The sequence below is a fragment of the Emys orbicularis genome, chromosome 3 (genome assembly GCF_028017835.1).
Source record: "Emys orbicularis isolate rEmyOrb1 chromosome 3, rEmyOrb1.hap1, whole genome shotgun sequence".
NCBI lineage: Eukaryota > Metazoa > Chordata > Testudines > Emydidae > Emys > Emys orbicularis.
The window spans coordinates 183,104,959-183,122,016 of NC_088685.1; the positions used below are offsets into that span (position 1 = coordinate 183,104,959).

At 43.2% G+C, this 17,058-nt stretch overlaps 1 protein-coding gene across 2 annotated transcripts in view; it reads right to left on the reverse strand.

Moving 5' to 3' along the window:
* Positions 1-17,058, reverse strand: part of SPTBN1 (spectrin beta, non-erythrocytic 1) — a 152,048-nt gene that overhangs the window by 111,591 nt on the left and 23,399 nt on the right. Inside the window, exon 1 of one of the 2 annotated variants that reach the window (XM_065401236.1) lies at positions 6,099-6,207. The exons of the other annotated variant lie outside the window; for it this stretch is intronic. Within the exon in view, the coding sequence (XP_065257308.1) occupies positions 6,099-6,207 (109 nt within the window). Of the gene's footprint in view, positions 1-6,098; positions 6,208-17,058 lie in introns of those variants that run through there. 2 annotated transcript variants of the gene reach the window in all.

The window sequence follows — 17,058 nt, forward strand, 5'->3', positions numbered from 1 at the left end:
TTCTAATCCTTTACTCATTCTCTGAACCCCCTCCAGTTTATCAACATCCTTCTTGAATTGTGGGCACCAGAAATGGACACAGCATTCCAGCAGCGGTCACACCAATAACCTCACTGTGCCAACTCGAGATCCCCGTTTATGCATCCAAGGATTGCGTTAGCCCTTTTGGCCGCAGCGTCACATTGGGAGATCATGTTCAACTGATTACTCACTGCGATCTCCAAATTTTTTTTCAGAGTCACTACTTTCTAGGATAGTTTCCCACCCTGTAAGTATGGACCACATTCTTTTTCCTAGGTGTATACCTTTACATCTAGTGATACTAAAATGCATATTTTGTTTCCTTGCACCCAGCTTGCAGAGTGATCCAGATTGCTCTGTACAGTGACCTGTCCTTATTATTTACCACTCTCCCAATTTGTGTGTCATATGCAAACTTTATCAGTGATGATATTGTGTTTTCTTTTGTTCAGAATGTTAAATAACATAGGGTCAAGAACCAATCCCTATGGTATTTCACTAGAAACACATCCGCTTGATGATGATTCCTCTCTTACAAGTTACATTTTGAGACCTATCAGCCAGCTTTTAATAAGAAGGGGTCTTATGACACACATCTCCTAGCAGTCTCAACGTTTCATTAAAGGAAAACTTTAGAGTCAAGTCACTACAACTAGCTACCAAGCAGAGTTAAGGACTGACCTTAAAGTCTGAGAAAGTCGATGGGGGGGAGGGGCGTCTTTCCATTTACTTCAGTGAGTGTTAGATTAGGCCTTAAATCTCTAAAAGCAAAATATTTTTTAAAGAACTTGAGAAAATAATTAACAACCATAAAGGAAACCTCCATAATAATCTGATGGCAAGTGGGACAGAGAGAATTTGGCTCTCATTAAAAAGGCACAAACCTAAGTTGTTAAAAACAAAAATAACATCTACCACCAAGCATGGGACTTCATACAGATCCTTTCAATGGTAAGCTTTCTTCTGGGGATTCATCCTCAGTACAAATCAAACTGACTTCCTCTCCAGGGATTCTAAAACTATAATGACTGTAGGCAATTTCACACCTATGGTGCAATCTTATAGGTTGGAATGAACCCTGTAATTACATTGCAGAAATTGATAAAGGCACAGTGCTATAAATTGCAGAAACTTTAATAAACGCTACTCAGTTCTGTTGATTAAATGGGAATGAATTTAAGGATGCAGTGTGGCAGTGGTTTTCAAACTGTGGGTTGCAAACCAGTACTGGGTCATGGAATGTCAGGCACTGGGTCGCGTGGCTCTGCTCATCACTGCCGACTGGGTCGTTAAAGGTCCTGTCGGCAGTGCTGCCTGGCTAAGGCAGGCTAGTCCCTACCTGTTGCAACACTGCTCCCAGGAAGCAGCCAGCAGCAGGTCTGGCTCCTAGGCACTGCCCCCACCCTTAGCACCGGCCAATGGGAGCTGGCGGAGGGAGGGGCGGTGCCTGCGCGCCTCCGCCTAGGGACCGGACCTGCTGCTGGCCGCTTCCGAGGCGCAGCATGGTCAGCGGTACCAGGACAGGAAGCCTGCCTTAGCACCCCCACTGCGCTGCTGACCAGGAGCCACCTGAGGTAACCCTGTGCCCCTACCCGCACCCAAACCCCCTGTCCCAGCCCTGAGCCTCCCCAAACCCAGAGTCCCCTCCTGCATCCCAAACCCCTCATCCCTGGCCCCACCCCAGAGCCCCAACCCCCTGCTCCAGCCCCCTCCCACACCCTGAACCCCTCATTCTGGCCCCGCCCCATAGCCCTCACCCCAGCCCTGAGCCCCTCTCACACCCTAAACCCTTCATCCCCAACTCCATTGGGTCGCGAGCATCAACAATTTTCTTCAATTGGGTCACCAGAAAAAAAGTTTGAAAACCACTGCACTGTGGTGATGATGGCTGCCTCCTCTCTCATCAAGGATTGCCTTCCCACAGCACTGAACTTACTAGGTGCTCATTGTGGATCTTAGTAGAGATGCAAGAATCTACTTTAAAATACCTCTCAATACCACATTAACATCTTGATGTCAGTTCTTACATGGCCATCAAGTTTATCAGTGGGATCCAGCAGTGTTAGTGCAGTGAAGATGATATCTTAAGTTAATAATTACAGTTTATTTGTGTTTTGCTTTTCATTTAATTTCTCAGCTAAATTGGATGAGCTCTCTCCAGCAGTTCCTTGGGCAGGTTCACGTGAAACAGGTTTTCTGTAGGCCACTTTTTGAGGACTGTCTTCATTCGCAGCCAGCTGCTCTATCCCTAAATGAAGGCCTCTATTTACTGAACAAATGGCCATAAAGAATGGACCACCTATATGTAGATTTATGACTATGGCAGCCGGTAATGCTATCCCTTACTTATCACTTAAGGACTGCGTGACCTGACCATAAAAATCAACTCATGTGAGGTTTATTAAAGTGAAAAGAACTTGCAAAAGAATCCCCTTAGCCTCTTAACCTGCATTGATATTCTCACCTGCAGTGACCATGATGACTACGTAACTCTAAATCTAGAGCACATGACCTAGCCGTCATTATGCACCAGTAGAGAGAGTTGAAGAAGAGCTCTGTGTGGCTCGAAAGCTTGTCTCTGACCAACAGAAGTTGTCCAATAAAAGATATTACCTCACCAACCTTATGTCTCTAATATCCTGGCTACAACTACACTGCATACATTATGCACCTTCTTTTAATGTGTAATGCCATCTGTACCATTAGCACCAGTTTAATACAGTTTCTCTTCTGGTTTGGCATCCTTTCACAAACAAGCGATAGGGTTGGTTGCTCTCAGCTCACTGTGGCATCACCCACTAGCTCCTGCTTGATTTTGCCTACTGGTGGAAATGGTTTGCAGGGGTGTGGTGACTAGTGTGAAAGTCAGAGTTGAGAAACATTTGGAGGGTGGGTGTGGCCACACAGACTGAATACCACTGCTTTCTATAGAAGAGATACTATCCCAAAGAATATAAGATTTCAAAAGACTAATGAGACATATGGGGGGCATGTTTTAAAACTCTTCAGCCTCATCACCAAGTTTATCAGCTGCATCTCTTACTACTCAGCAGAGCCACTTCTTTGCATTTGAAAGAGGTGGATTATAGAGGAATGCAGTTGTCATTTGGGTTCTTAGGATGCTGTGTAGGTTCAAACTGCCTCCTGGCTCCTTTTCTCTTCTCCTGTGATGTGACACTTCCAGCTCCAAGCACACTTGCCTCCTTTTTGTGAGGCAAGGTCAAAGAAAGAGCCAGTCTCATCTCTAAATGTATATGCAGCTTTGTGCTGGGCCTAGATACTCCTCTGTTTAATCTACTCTTGAGTGTTTCCTACAGGGGAAGCCTAGAATGCACTAAATTTGAACAGAGCCTTGCCAGGGCCTAGTGCAGAGGTGCAGATCCAGGGCCAAAAAACAAAAACCTTTAGGATTATGAAAAATAGGGGGGCAGGTTCAGGGTGGTAGAGAGGTCAATGAAGGTTATTCCATTCTGTATTTATTATGGGACCTCTAGACTAGTATCACTTCTGTCACCAGGCCAGTGAGTCACAACTCAGAGGACAGCTATAAATGTGGGAAACCCAGACTAAAACTCAAAATAAACCAAAACAGTAAAACTTTAATGGTGCTGTTCTATAGAGCCTGCAAGACGTGCAGGGTGCAACCAAAGTCATCGTTATTTGCTTATGCACCCTCTGTGATGGGAAAGAACAAATGTCATGAAAGTGTAATTTACAAATATTGTACTTCTTCAGCTCATCATCATTGCTGGTCCTGGATTAGCCCAGAAGCATGAGCATTGCCACACTAAGCAATTTCCAGTGCACAGAACCCACAATATTTTGAACTGAGTATATTATAGCCAGCTTAGAGGACAAAAGTCACTTTAGAATTTTATACAACTTCCAAATGAAGACTTTTAAACACGTTCCAAACAAAGAGCCTTTAAGTCTGAGGAAAGATCGCCAGGGTCAGCAGTACTAAACTGTCCCCACCCCCTTTGCAAGACACAGTATTTGGTGTTATTGTTTGGTATTTCATGGAGTATTTAGTGCATGATTTAAGACATTTCCTGTAGTTAAGTTCCACCCTGAACAAGATCACTGTCAGCACTGTTTTTTCAAGCAAGCCTCCCCCCTCTGCATTGCGAATAAACAACCTTTTGTTATGGGCAATCTGCTATGAAGCCCCTCCCTACACCTTGTGAAAAACTCCCTGGTTTTTAATTGTCCAGTCTTCAGAGAAAACTGCAGTAAAGAGACTGTTACAGTGACTTGATTTCTGAAATCAGCACAGAAATACTCTTTTAAGGGGAAAACACACTTTCTGTGCTCACACCACAAGCTGTCTGCTTGCCTGTTTCAATGGGATGTAAACTGACATGAATTCCTGAAGTGCTGTAACTTAAAATGACAAAACTGTTTTGTTAAGACATTTAACTTAACCTGCAAAGAAAGAGACATGAGTCCCTATATTTTTCTCTAGTATCAAAGGGGTAGCCATGTTAGTCTGGATCTGTAAAAGCAGCAAAGAGTCCTGTGGCACCTTATAGACTAACAGACTATAGGAGCATGAGCTTTCGTGGGTGAATACCCACTTCTTCGGATGCTGCTTTTATATTTTTCTCTCGGTCACAAATTCAGCTGGCTCTTTTTTAAAGTAACTATTGCAGTGTATGATCTGACAGATGTGTAAGCTAAAGATTTTAATATATGCACTCGTGTAAATTTGGAGCCTTCATTTTTTCATGCTGTGCCTAAGAAATGTCTAGTTTACCAATGTTTAAAATGTCATTTTATCTCCTCGTATCCAGTGTGCAGTCATTACTGTGAGCTAACTTACAAAATAAACAAACTACTATGAATGAACTTTTTTTCCCTCTTTAAGCCAACAAATAAAAACATTCTTTGTGCTAACCTCGGTTCTTCCTCCTTCTCTGACAGGAACCACAGGACCACACTTGTGGCACAGATGAGAGTAAAATAAAAAACATGTACAGTGGAGTTAAACTTCACTGCACTTGGATTTCTCTGGGAATATTTATTGAGCCACATGGATTTGCAAAGTGAAGAGAATTTTGGTTTTGATTATGAATTCTTTTTGATTTTCAAACTACAATATCTGAGTTTCATTGATCCCTGAGACATGCCAGACCCAGAGGAACATCAGAACTTGTACTGCCATATTAAAAGAAGAGATGCTTTCCTACTTTCTGTAGGACACAAGAATATTTCTAGAAACAAATGTCACTTTCCCATTCTCACACAAAGCAGAAATTAAAATAACAGACATTAAAAATACAACTCCTCTCCCTACAAAAGGGCATACGAGCGGCAATACTGGGACAGACCAAAGGTCCATCTAGCTCAGTATCCTGTCTTCAGACACATCAGGTGCCCCAGAGGGAATGAACAGAACAGGTAATCATCAAGTGATCCATCCCCTGTAGCCCATTCCCAGCTTCTGGCAAACAGAGGCTAGGGACACGATCCTGGCTAATAGCCATTGATGGACCTATCCTCCATGAACTTATCTAGTTCTTTTTTGAACTAAATTAATTGCAGAGAGAATGGAATTGTTAAAATATGTGAGTGTTTCCTTGTACTACAGATTCTGAAGATTCACCATTTGAGCAAACTTATGTCTGGAAGAAAAGTGACCATTCTTGATTTGAAAATGCCAGGTTACATTTTACAAGGCGGTGCTGTAAGGAATCAGAAGTAGCTCCTGCACTGCTAACTAAATTAAGATTCCAGGATTAAATACCATATTTACAACTGTAATTTGCAGAGGGGTTTTGAACAAAAAGACCACTCCCTCGCTGCTCCCCCACTTTCCTATTGTTCTAAATGACTGGATCTGAGGTAGTCCTCTTGTCACCTACAAAGCTGAACATGTCCCCATACTGTGTGAGACCAAGGCATTCCCAGAGGAACAGAGGATTTACAGTATTTTTTAAAAGAATGCAAAGCTTTTTATTACAGCAGGACTCTTGGCCTCTGCATGTTACAGCAGCATCAGAAGCAGCTCATGCTAATATGTTTACAGGCATCATATCATAGCAACACTTAAAAAAAAGTCATAGGCACAGGCTTACCTTGTAACTGCTTGAATCTTCCTTCTAACTGATTATAGTTATATGGCACCTGAGCTGCATAACCCGGGGACAATGGCGCTGGCATACTGGTTGATTTTTGTAATTCCATTTACAACTCAATGATATGGCGAACTGCAGCATAAAAAACCCACAGGTTTCTCCACCAAACATCCAAGCAAATCCCAGCTTCCTCAGAAGGTTGGCCCCCCTCACCAGTGAAAATGCTCAGGCTGAACTTTAAGTAAATAACAGCTTCGGTTCAAAATCCAGTAGTGTGGCTTGATGGTAAGTTGCCAGTAGCACATTCAAACTTAAACCACCGTGGTTTATTTTTCTCCCTACTACATGGAACCCTCAGTGCTTCAAGATGGTTTCAGTTACAAACCTAACCCTAATGCAATTAAACTATAAAATAAAAGCAAGTTTCAGATTCAACCCAAAGTAAAAGAAGCATAGAGCCATCCACTGCCCTCCTTTCCAAAGCTTCCAGGAGCAGCAGCACACACCTCAGTCAGATCTTTCTGCTGGTTTGTAATATAATCAGTAGCCACTCACTGTGTACTTAGTGGTGATGTCACTTGATTAGCATAAAGCATTGTAGAAGCAAGGAAGGCTGTACCAAGGGTTAGGGGGTGGGGGTGCAGAGGAAGGGCTAAAAGGATCTTGAAACATTCAGCCAGCTTTTACAATCCAAAGCACTCAATGGAATGTATACATTCCAAGCCCTTAAGTGAAAAGCTGAAAGCATGACTCTCCTCCTGGACTTTTTTTAAGCATCTAGGCATACTCTAGAGACAATGGTACCTTCCTAAACAAAGCTGGTGGAATTACAATCTTTTGTTAAGAGCCTCATGTAACGGAAAAGTCTCAGATTACTATCACTTGAAAAGGAGAGCACTTTCTTCATTTATCTTCACGATTGTTCTCTTAAAAAATTAACGCTGACGTACAAGAAGCACTCATTCAGTATTTAGCACAAAGGCTGCATTTACAAATATGGACTGTGCTAGGGACAAATGCCTTTGTAAAAATGCTGTTTAAATATCAATTCCTTTCATTTAATTTAATTTTAATTGCAGATACTAAACATTTTGATCTCTCGCGTGTTTTTCTGCCTGCTCAGTTACATGTATGGTGGGTATTACTGTGAGACTAATGATTTTTCATGACTGCACTCCGAGGAAAATACAGGGTGTGTGTGTGTGTGGGGGGGGGGGGATTAATGTAAATGAAGATGTCTTGTCCCTCTATGGCCCTGACCCTGACTGGAGCCTTTTAACACTTCCGTAATATAAACAGCAGCAGCATGAGAATTATCAAAACTCAAATGATCTTCAAATATATGACATTGTGCTTCAGTTTTTCTTCAGAAGCATCCTTCTCCCCAGCCCTCACCTTTCAATAATATAAATTCACAGAGCTCAATTCCAGTTTCATGTGCCCACTACAGATTCTTGTTTGCCTGTTTTTTAAAAAAATGCTGATAATGTTCGCACAAGCATTTTCCCCCTATTTCTCGCATTTCCAAATTCCTTTCCATCTGAGTCAATGCTCTCTTCCTCTCCCACTCCAATCCCTCAGTTACTATTTCAAAATGTTGCCTTTGTTTGTCACTGCAGTTTCACCAGTTTTTAGTCATACAGTACTTGTAAAGACAATTTCTGTAGGAGAACCACAGTCTACCCCACAGACTGACGCAACCCTACTCCTACTCCTAGTTATGTGCAAATTCAAGCAGTCCTATCAGAGGTACCTGTGAACAAATGCACAAAGGATCTGATTCTGGAGGTGTTGTACAGTCATTGATATCAAGAAGCGTGAGGGGGTTCAGCACCTCCCAGGAGTAACTCAAGGTGGGATTTCCAAAAGCCACACAGGACCAAAATCCCATTGATAGTTAAAAGCACTCGTGCTCCTAAGCCCTTGACTACACTTCAAAGTTTTGCTGCTTTTTAAGTATTCTGGCACAGATAAAACAGCAAAACATTCTTAATATAGCTGCTGTTATACTGATATAAAAATGTTCATACCTATGTGGCTATTTAGGTTCGGCAAAGCGAAATAGAGCTAACCCTGGTTAAAGTGCCTCATACCAGTCGAGCTGTGTCCCTACTAGGGCTTTTACTAGGCAGTTATACCTGTAAGAAAAAACACACACACCCTTGCCGACATAGTCATGCCTGTAAAACTTTTTAAGTAAGGGCTAGTCTACACTGGCAATGCTAAACCGCCTCCACGAGAGGCATAGCTCCCAGCACTGGTGCACTGTTTACATTGGCGCTTTACAGCGCTGCAACTTGCTGCGCTCAAGGGGGTGTTTTTTCACACCCCTGAGCGAGAAAGTTGCAGCGCTGTTAATTGCCAGTATACACAAGCCCTTACTAAATAATAGCGATGTAAACTAATGTAAGTGCAATCAAATCTCATGCTTTAGAGGGAATTATCAGCAGGGGTCAGGTAAGATTTTTCACCTCATTTGCAGTATTGCACAATGGCTGGGTGTAACTGTGTACACACATGAGGGTGTATGTATAAATTCAGGGGGGACAGAAAGGGCTCAGGAAAGTTTGCATCTTCTTCTAAAGCAACAGGTCTTGATCACTGCCGGAGGCAGGATACTCTACTTGGTAGAACACGGCTCTAATCCCAGTAGGGCAAATCTATGTGCCTACTAAAACCTTTTCCTGATAATCTTTGTACAACCAGCTGTCTCCGAAATGCACAGAAAGCATCATGAAATCCACATAGTGCATTTGCAGCCCTCTGATCTCCAGTAGGGGGAGGGGAGGTGCACCAACCATACAAATTCCACAGCAGGGCCAAAATTAACGAGAATAATGTTTGGAATCACATTGGCTGGGCTATGATGTTCAGATATGGATTTGAGCTTTCCCAAAGGTCAAGGGGGGTTGGATCTGGTGTGCCAGTACAGGTCCATCATGCAGAATTCTTTTTTGTAATTTTCCTCCTACAACGGTTAACCTTCTGGCTCTAAAGTCTGACCTATGTTATATTGATATGAAAGCTTTTTCCTACAACAATAGGTAAGCAGTGCACATACCTGTGGTCATATCAACTCACTTACAGCATCCACACCCTTAGCAAAGTGTTGCTATGCAAGACTTGACTGTAACACTACAGTAGACATGACTGATAATAGAGTAGAGATATGCTTTAAAATGAAAAAAAATATCTGAATAATATCACTAAGACAATAAACCACTAAAAACAAAATGTGAACTTTTAAACTCTGGATAGTCCCCTATGTGTCTGAATATTGAATTTGATAAATTTGAGTTGATGAATTTCTTAAGTCCTTGGAATACACCTCAAATTGCACTGAAAGAGAGATTCTTTCTCAACTGCACTGTTTAGTGTTTAAAATAGGAAAATGTCTGCAATACACCAAATGAAATGCTAAATCATTTTCTGTGAAGAGCCCCCTCATGGCTTGTATTTATTTTGCTGTTGGTAATAATGACTGTTATGGTAATGTAAATGTCTCACACGCTGCATTGTTTCTATTTCTTGGAGATGGTGTTTGTTTTTTGTATTTTTTAATGAAATAAATAAAATTATTAAATAAAAGGCTCAAATTAACCATTTGTTTTCCAGACCAAATATTAGTGTGAATTCGGTTTTATATAATGCCCTTCACCACTATTCCAAGGCATTTCAAAACCTGCCACAAAATACCAAGCAGTACTGTAGAATGGCAGTACCCACTCCATAGTTAAGGTTGAAGCCAGCTTCCCATTATGAACCTGGGGCCAGATTTTGGCCTATCCACCACAATGTGGGGCAACACTGCCCTGAACAGGGATCAACTACAGCAGATACAGAGCAGTGCAGGCTCTATGCCACTCCACCACCCCACCTAGGGGCATGCTGGAGCAGTGCAGGCTCTATGCTACTCCACCACCCCACCTAGGGGCATGCTGGAGCAGTGCAGGCTCTATGCTACTCCACCACCCCACCTAGGGGCATGCTGGAGCAGTGCAGGCTCTATGCTACTCCACCACCTCACATAGGGGCATGCTGAGGATGGGAAGAAGCTTTGTGTTTGGACAGTTTATCTGGTTGGGCTTTCTGTGTGTTGTGAAAAAAACGCATTGGTACACTAGGACTTCTTGTACTTGTTTTCTGTGAATTTTGCCCCCACTGTAGTTGCCATCCAGTTTGCTTGCCATGTGGACAGCCTAACTGATCTTTTAGTGATCGATATGACAGTTTTCCATAATGATCACATCAGCTATTTTGGATGGCATTGACCACCAGGTGATGCTGGCTCAGCTGCTGAATTATAATTTATGCTTTCCTGGGCACACTATACATTTTTAAAGGCTGCACTTTACACTTTGGTGATAATGCAATGGAAAGAGCAAAGCAAATAGGTTCTGTCTGTATTTCTGAAGCTCTTTACTAGATGTATCAAGATTTCTCACAAATGGGAATCCTGACAGTTCCTATTTTTGCTCTAGTAACATAAAATCCTAATATGTTTATTTGCTATTGACTCCAAAACTATCGACCTAGTATTTAGTTTACTGCTATGTGGCAATGCACTGAATTTATCACAAGGTTCTCATGTGCACCAAGCCCTTGGGATATTTTTCATTTTTAGACTTCTCTTCAGTTATTCATTTTATTGACCAAGAAACCTTAACAAATATTAATTATGTGATATATTATGGAGGGGCACTAATGCCATCATAATTAAGGTTAAAGGTAACTTCTGAGTACAGGCCCAACTTTAACAAAACCAAATCAAATTGACATGAAATGTCACATCATATCTCATCACTGGTTAGAAATTTTTGGAAAGTGTGGGGCAAATCACATCCTTAGTTTCAGATATGTTGGGTTTTTTAAAACGATGTCCATTTTTTTTTTTAAACAGATTTTCCTAGCAATCTTGTGGCTCAGCATCTCTCTGAAACAGATTTACCTACACATTTCCAATTACTCTTCCCCCATTGTATTTAACACATAGCTTTGGAGTTTCATGTAACTTCATTTAAATAATAGCTATCACGAACACCACACAGAGATGATTACTGTATCCATTAACAATATACGTACACATTACAAAATTAGATGCATGCATCAGCTGGATTCATGCTTTGTAAACTGCAAATGGCCTGACTGGGGCTTTATGACTAAAGTCTTATGGGAGACAAAAGGGTCTGGTATGGTAATAATGAGAGGGGGGAAACAACATCTGGAGGCAAAAGACTATCTGGGACAGAATAGGATATACCCCTGCATGGATTTCAAGATCTGCCAGTCTTTCCAAGCAGCGTGTAAGGTCTTCACAGACTGCTGTCACAGGTTAAAAACACCTCAGGACATTCCTATTCAAAAAATGAGTTACAGTTGAACAAATATATCACTTTCTTCAGCCAAAAAACCCTTGAGAAAATTCTGTCATTTTCTCAAAAAACATAAAATTAGCAAATCTGGAAATTCCAAGTTAAAGTTCCACTTTATAATTCTCCTCCAAAAAGCATTCAAAAGGCTGCATGCACGATTCATATTCCAAAAAAAAAAAAAATCTTAACTTGCCTCTTTAGTGCCAGCTTGTGAACAACCAGAAACTCTAAACCCTATAACAATCATAACCAATCATACACAGTCATTAGGATTCAAATACAATATTAATTTTTTCTGTGGACACTTGTGAAGTTAACTTGTGTGACAGATGGTTAAGGGGCAAAGGGGTTAGGAAAAAAGGTTCTGGTTTTGACCTATTCATCAAAGACATTTATTTATTTTCTGTCACCCTATGTTTAAAGCCAGAGAGGCAATACACAAGGTATCCTTAGCTATTTTAAAATTATAAAATAAACGTATTCTTTGCACGGTTGTGTTCTGAAACAAAGCAGTGAAACTAACTCTGTGAAAGGCAATAATCTCTGTAGAGGGAAGCAGTATGCAAGCTATGGCTTACAATAATTACAGGCCTTCTAGTTAATCATCATCACTGTCTTTCCTTCTTACTCATGTTTGCTCTTGTAAATTCTCTTGTAGGTAACTAACTAGAGAAAATCTGAAAGGTAAGAAAGGATGATTTATTAATCTAAAATGCCACACAAGTCACATATCAGTTGCTACTCCCCAAAAAAGGGTAAAGGTTGAACACACCTATTTAGTGCAACTGCAAGAACTAAAGACTATAGGACAGATTTTGCTCTCATTAAAACCGATGTAAACCCAGGGTAACTCCACTGACTTTACTCAAGTTACTCCAGGTTTAAACCAGTGTAAATGAGAGCAGAAACTGGCCCTGTGTACACAATAGTTACTCAGACAATAAGGAAGCAGCTGCCTTTGCCACAGATAATGAAACTTGGAGTGCAATATCTCAAAAATAACTATATGTGTTACATTTAACTCTATATGTAACATTAAAACTAACTCTCCAGAATTACCTGTTTTCCCCTCCAATTTTTACCTAATACACTGGAGCATGGAAGGAAGAATCTAATACACAATATCATAAAAACTATGCACTAACCTCAACTATCTCTCACCTTCTGCAGTTATTAGTGTTAATATATTGGAACCAATAAGTTCAATATATAAACAAGCATGTCATTTTCACACATTTTTCCACAATTCCTTAGCCTCTAGTCAGATGTATCAGAAGAAAACAAAATAAATATACTGACACATTTGATCATGCAATTTCCATTCATTTCAGTTGAATTTAAGTGCTAGTTAATACAGGCCCATTCTTCAGCCAACTACCCTTAACCAGGGTTTGTTTTCTATGGAGCTTTGAAGATTTATTTTTTTTGGTTGGTTAGTTTGGTTTTTTTAAACTCTTTGTGTCTGATCTTGTACCGCTGAAGTGGATATAAATTTTGCCTTTGCCTTGGCAGGATCAAGCTCTCTACCCTTCATGTAAAACTTAAGCTAATTTTCTTCTGTATTATCCAGGAAGGGATTTGAAAATGTACAGCATCAAATGTGACTGTTGAATACTGCTACGTTTGAAAAGTCCTGCTGCACACGTATTACTGATACTATTCTAAAATTTAAGAAAAATACATCTCCTAAAATCAAAAGTTGTTTTTGAAGAGACACAAGGCTTTGATTTTTGTGAACATGTGCTACTTTTTACCTCTCACATTTATCAATTATATAAAACAGGTTTTCGCAGATTACCAGTTGCCCAGGGAGCTGCCAGCTACATCTGGAGCGGTCTGAGGCATAGACTTTTGTGCTGCACCATGCAGGTACATGCCACCATGTATCCCAATAGTTTGAGGCAGACCCAAGCAGTCATTATTCGGTGGATCGTGACCTTGGAAATCAGGTCTGACATAGCTTGGAATTGGGCTTCCAGTAGGGAGGCTTTGGCTTAGGTCAAATCGAGCAGTGTCCTGATGAACTCTATTCTCTGAACCAGGACCAGGGTTGACTTCTGCTCGTTTATCAACAGATCGAGTGCCTGGAAGGTGGCCTATACTATACTGATGCTGTACTGCACCTGAGCTTGCAACTGACCTTTGATCAGCCAGTCATTGAGGTATGGGTAGACTTGCATGCCTCGATGCCTGAGGAAGGCTGCTCCCACCGCCATACACTTCATGAAGACCTGTAGGCCTGCCAATAAGCCGCAGGGAAGATTGGTGAATTGTTAGTGGCGTTGACCCACTACAAACCTGAGAAATCTTCTGTGACCGTGAAAGATAAAGGACACTTATTTCCACATCTCTAAGTCGAGGACGATGTACCAGTCTCCTGGATCCAAGCAAGGAATGATGGAGGCCAGGGAGAACATGCAGACCCTCAGTTTCTTGAGATATTTGTTGAAGCGACGCAGGTCCAGGATGGGCCGCAGACCCATCTTGGCCTTTGGGACTAGGAAATATCGGAATAAAACCCCTTCCCTCTCGTCCCAAGAAACCACCTCTACGGCCCCCACACGTAGGAGGGCTTGCACCTCCTGGACGAGAAGCTGCTCGTGAGAAGGGTCCCTGAAGAGGGATGGGGTGGAGGGTGGGAAGGAAGGGGGGGATGAAAACTACCCAACAGTCCAATGTTATATATGACCACGCTGGGCTGAAGGCTGACAGGTTGTCCAAAAACGAAAGGGAGATGGCTCTGGAGTTGAGACTGGTATATCGGCCTCGGGCATACCTTCAAAAGGCCTGCCTGGCCCCGCTAGGATATCTATAAGAGCCTGACTGAGAGGCTGAGGTAGGAAGGAGGGGTTGGCATTCCTTATAACCCTTCCCTTTTCTTTTATAGGGCTCCTGTCTGGGAGGTGCCGCAAACCTAGGAGGCTGCTGGAGCCTAAAGTGTAAAAGGCCCCAAGGAGCAAAGGGTGGCCCTCGAGTCCTTGAGGCCGTGAAGCTTCGAGTCCGTCTGTTCCAAGAACAGGGAGGTGTCCTCAAAGGGGAGGTCCTGGATGGATTGCTGCACTTCATGAGGGAGGCCAGATGACTGGAGCCACAAACAGCACCTCATGGTGACTGCCATTGCCACAGTCCTAGCTGCTGAGTCAGCCGCATCCAGAGCCACCCAGAGGGAGGTCCTGGCCACAGTCTTGCCCTCTTCTAGGATTGCCGTGAACTCCAGCCTTGACTCTTGTGGCAGGGAGTCCTTAAATTGGGACAAGTCTCACAAATTAAAATCATACCTCCCCACCGGGGCCTGCTGGTTGGATATATGTAACGAGACTGCCCGTCGAATAAACCTTATGTCCAAACAGGTGCAGTCTGTTGGGCTCTTTATTTTTGGGAGTAGCACGCAACTGCCCCTGTTGGTCCTGCTCATTCGCCACTGACACCAGCAGGGACCCCGGGCACTGGGAGGTGTGAGTAAAGGTACTCAAACCCACTGGCTGGGACATAGTATTTCTTCTCTGCCCTTTTTGAGGTGGGGGCAGAGAGGAAGAAGTTTGTCACAGTGTTCTGATGGGGCCCATCACTGCTTCGTTAATTGGCAAGGCCACTCTGGAGGTAGCAGCTGCAGCCAGGATGTCTATTAGGTTATGGGCTGACTCCTTAAGCTCCTCAACTTCCAGGCCCAAGTTCGCAGCTACCCTTTTCAGGTGTTCCTGGTGGGCCCTGCCCCTGAAATCATCTTGTGGGAACGGGTTACTAGGGCCTGCAACTGCCTCATCTGGGGATGATGAGAAGGAGGCCTGTGCCGGAGGAGGGGCTCCCTCCTCCTCCACCACCATGTTCATTGGGGCCATGTCTTGGATGTTGGCACTAGGGTCGGTACCAGAGTCCGGGTCCGGTGACGGACAGGAAGAGATGGCAGCTCACCTTTCTGACACTACCGAGTATGACCGATGGGAAGGGGGGCCCAGTATTTTGGGAAACCCCCAAGGATTCCAGTACTGCCACTGCATTGGCCAGGTGCCAGCAGGAGGGTGGTATCAAAGTCTGGTTTGTAGGTTGGGTACCAGTAGGTCTTGGTGGAGCAAGGATTCCGCTTCAGACTCCAAAGAGGATTCCTCTCCTGGAGACCATGGCGGAGCAGTACCCGCTTGCTCTTCCAGGCAGTGCCGGTGAACAGGGGACTAGCAGCGGGCTGGTGATCGCTGCATTGGGACCATGGAGGGCTTGCCCCAGTCGGTGCTGTGGTGGAGCTTGCTGCACCCCACCCCTTTCAGTTTTTGGTCACCTTGGGTGATGAGGAGCCTTGAGGGGTCAGCGGGATCAGGAGGGACAGCTGGCGGCTGCTCCTGGGAGTCGGTGGCAGGTCCCATACTGGATTCAGTGTGCTAGGCGGAGTCAGCCATGTTGTTTCTTATGCCGCTTCCTCAGCGCCAGGGATTGAGAGCGGTGCGGGAAGAGCCCGGTGCCAGGGGAGCACTCTGCATGGATGTTGAGGTGCTTGGTGCCGATTTGGACCAGCTCAGCTCCGAGGCCGGAGTGAGGGCTGCCTCCATAAGAATGGCCTTCAGCCAAATGTCTCTATCCTTTCTCCTGCATGGTTTGAAGTCCCTGCAGATCTGGCACTTCTCTTTAATGTGAGACTCCCCCAGACACTTTAGACAGCCAGAGTGCAGGTCACTCACTGGCATCAGCTTGCTGCACAAGGCACACGGCTTGAAGCCTGGGGACTCGGAGCATGCCCAGCCCCTGGGCCGAAAAATCCCTCCATGACCTGGACAGCTACTAACACTCCTTTATACACTAACTCTAACTAAGAGCTATATATACTAACTACAATAACTATACAAAATATGAACAGGGAAAGTCTGAACCACTGGGAAAGAAGCCTTGCTACAGCAAGAGGGGTCATTCCAGCAACCATCATGGGCAGTAAGAAGGAACTGAGAGGGCATAAAATATTAGGGCTCAATCTCAATTTGAGCAGGAGCATATACAAATCCCTGCCTGCACTTTGAAGATGTAATCAATCACTTGTGTGCTTGTAACACAAGCCTACATGCACAAGTGTTAGCATTTGCACTTGGGATGACCATCAGCACTAAAATGGAGGAAAAAAGAGCTGACTAAAAAGCAGCCGTTTTGCTTTCTCAGGGTTCCTGTAGCAATTTGCTTTGCTCTGAGTTTTAGATACAAATCACACTGCCACCTGCAAGTGAACCTGCAAGTTTCACATGGTTTTACAATGCAGTAGGGGCCAGAGCTACAGAAAACATTTGATAAACTTTTAACAAATCTGGTCTGAGTATCAACTTTCCAATGAAATATTACCTCACCCACCTGGTCTCTGTAATGCAATCAGGTCAGTTGCACCTGGTTTCAGGTTCCCCTAAGAACAATTTGCATAGATCCAGTATCAGCAGAAGAGTTGATGTTACCATTGTAGCAGGACGTCCTTGTCGACTAGCAACAGAACTCTTGCTAGGATCACTGGGAAAGGGCAGCTATGAGTTACTGATATTAAAAATATTGATGTTTTATAAAACTACTGAAATCCAGTTGTGGGTGGTTATTTTTTTTTTTTTAATCACCTTTACTTTCTT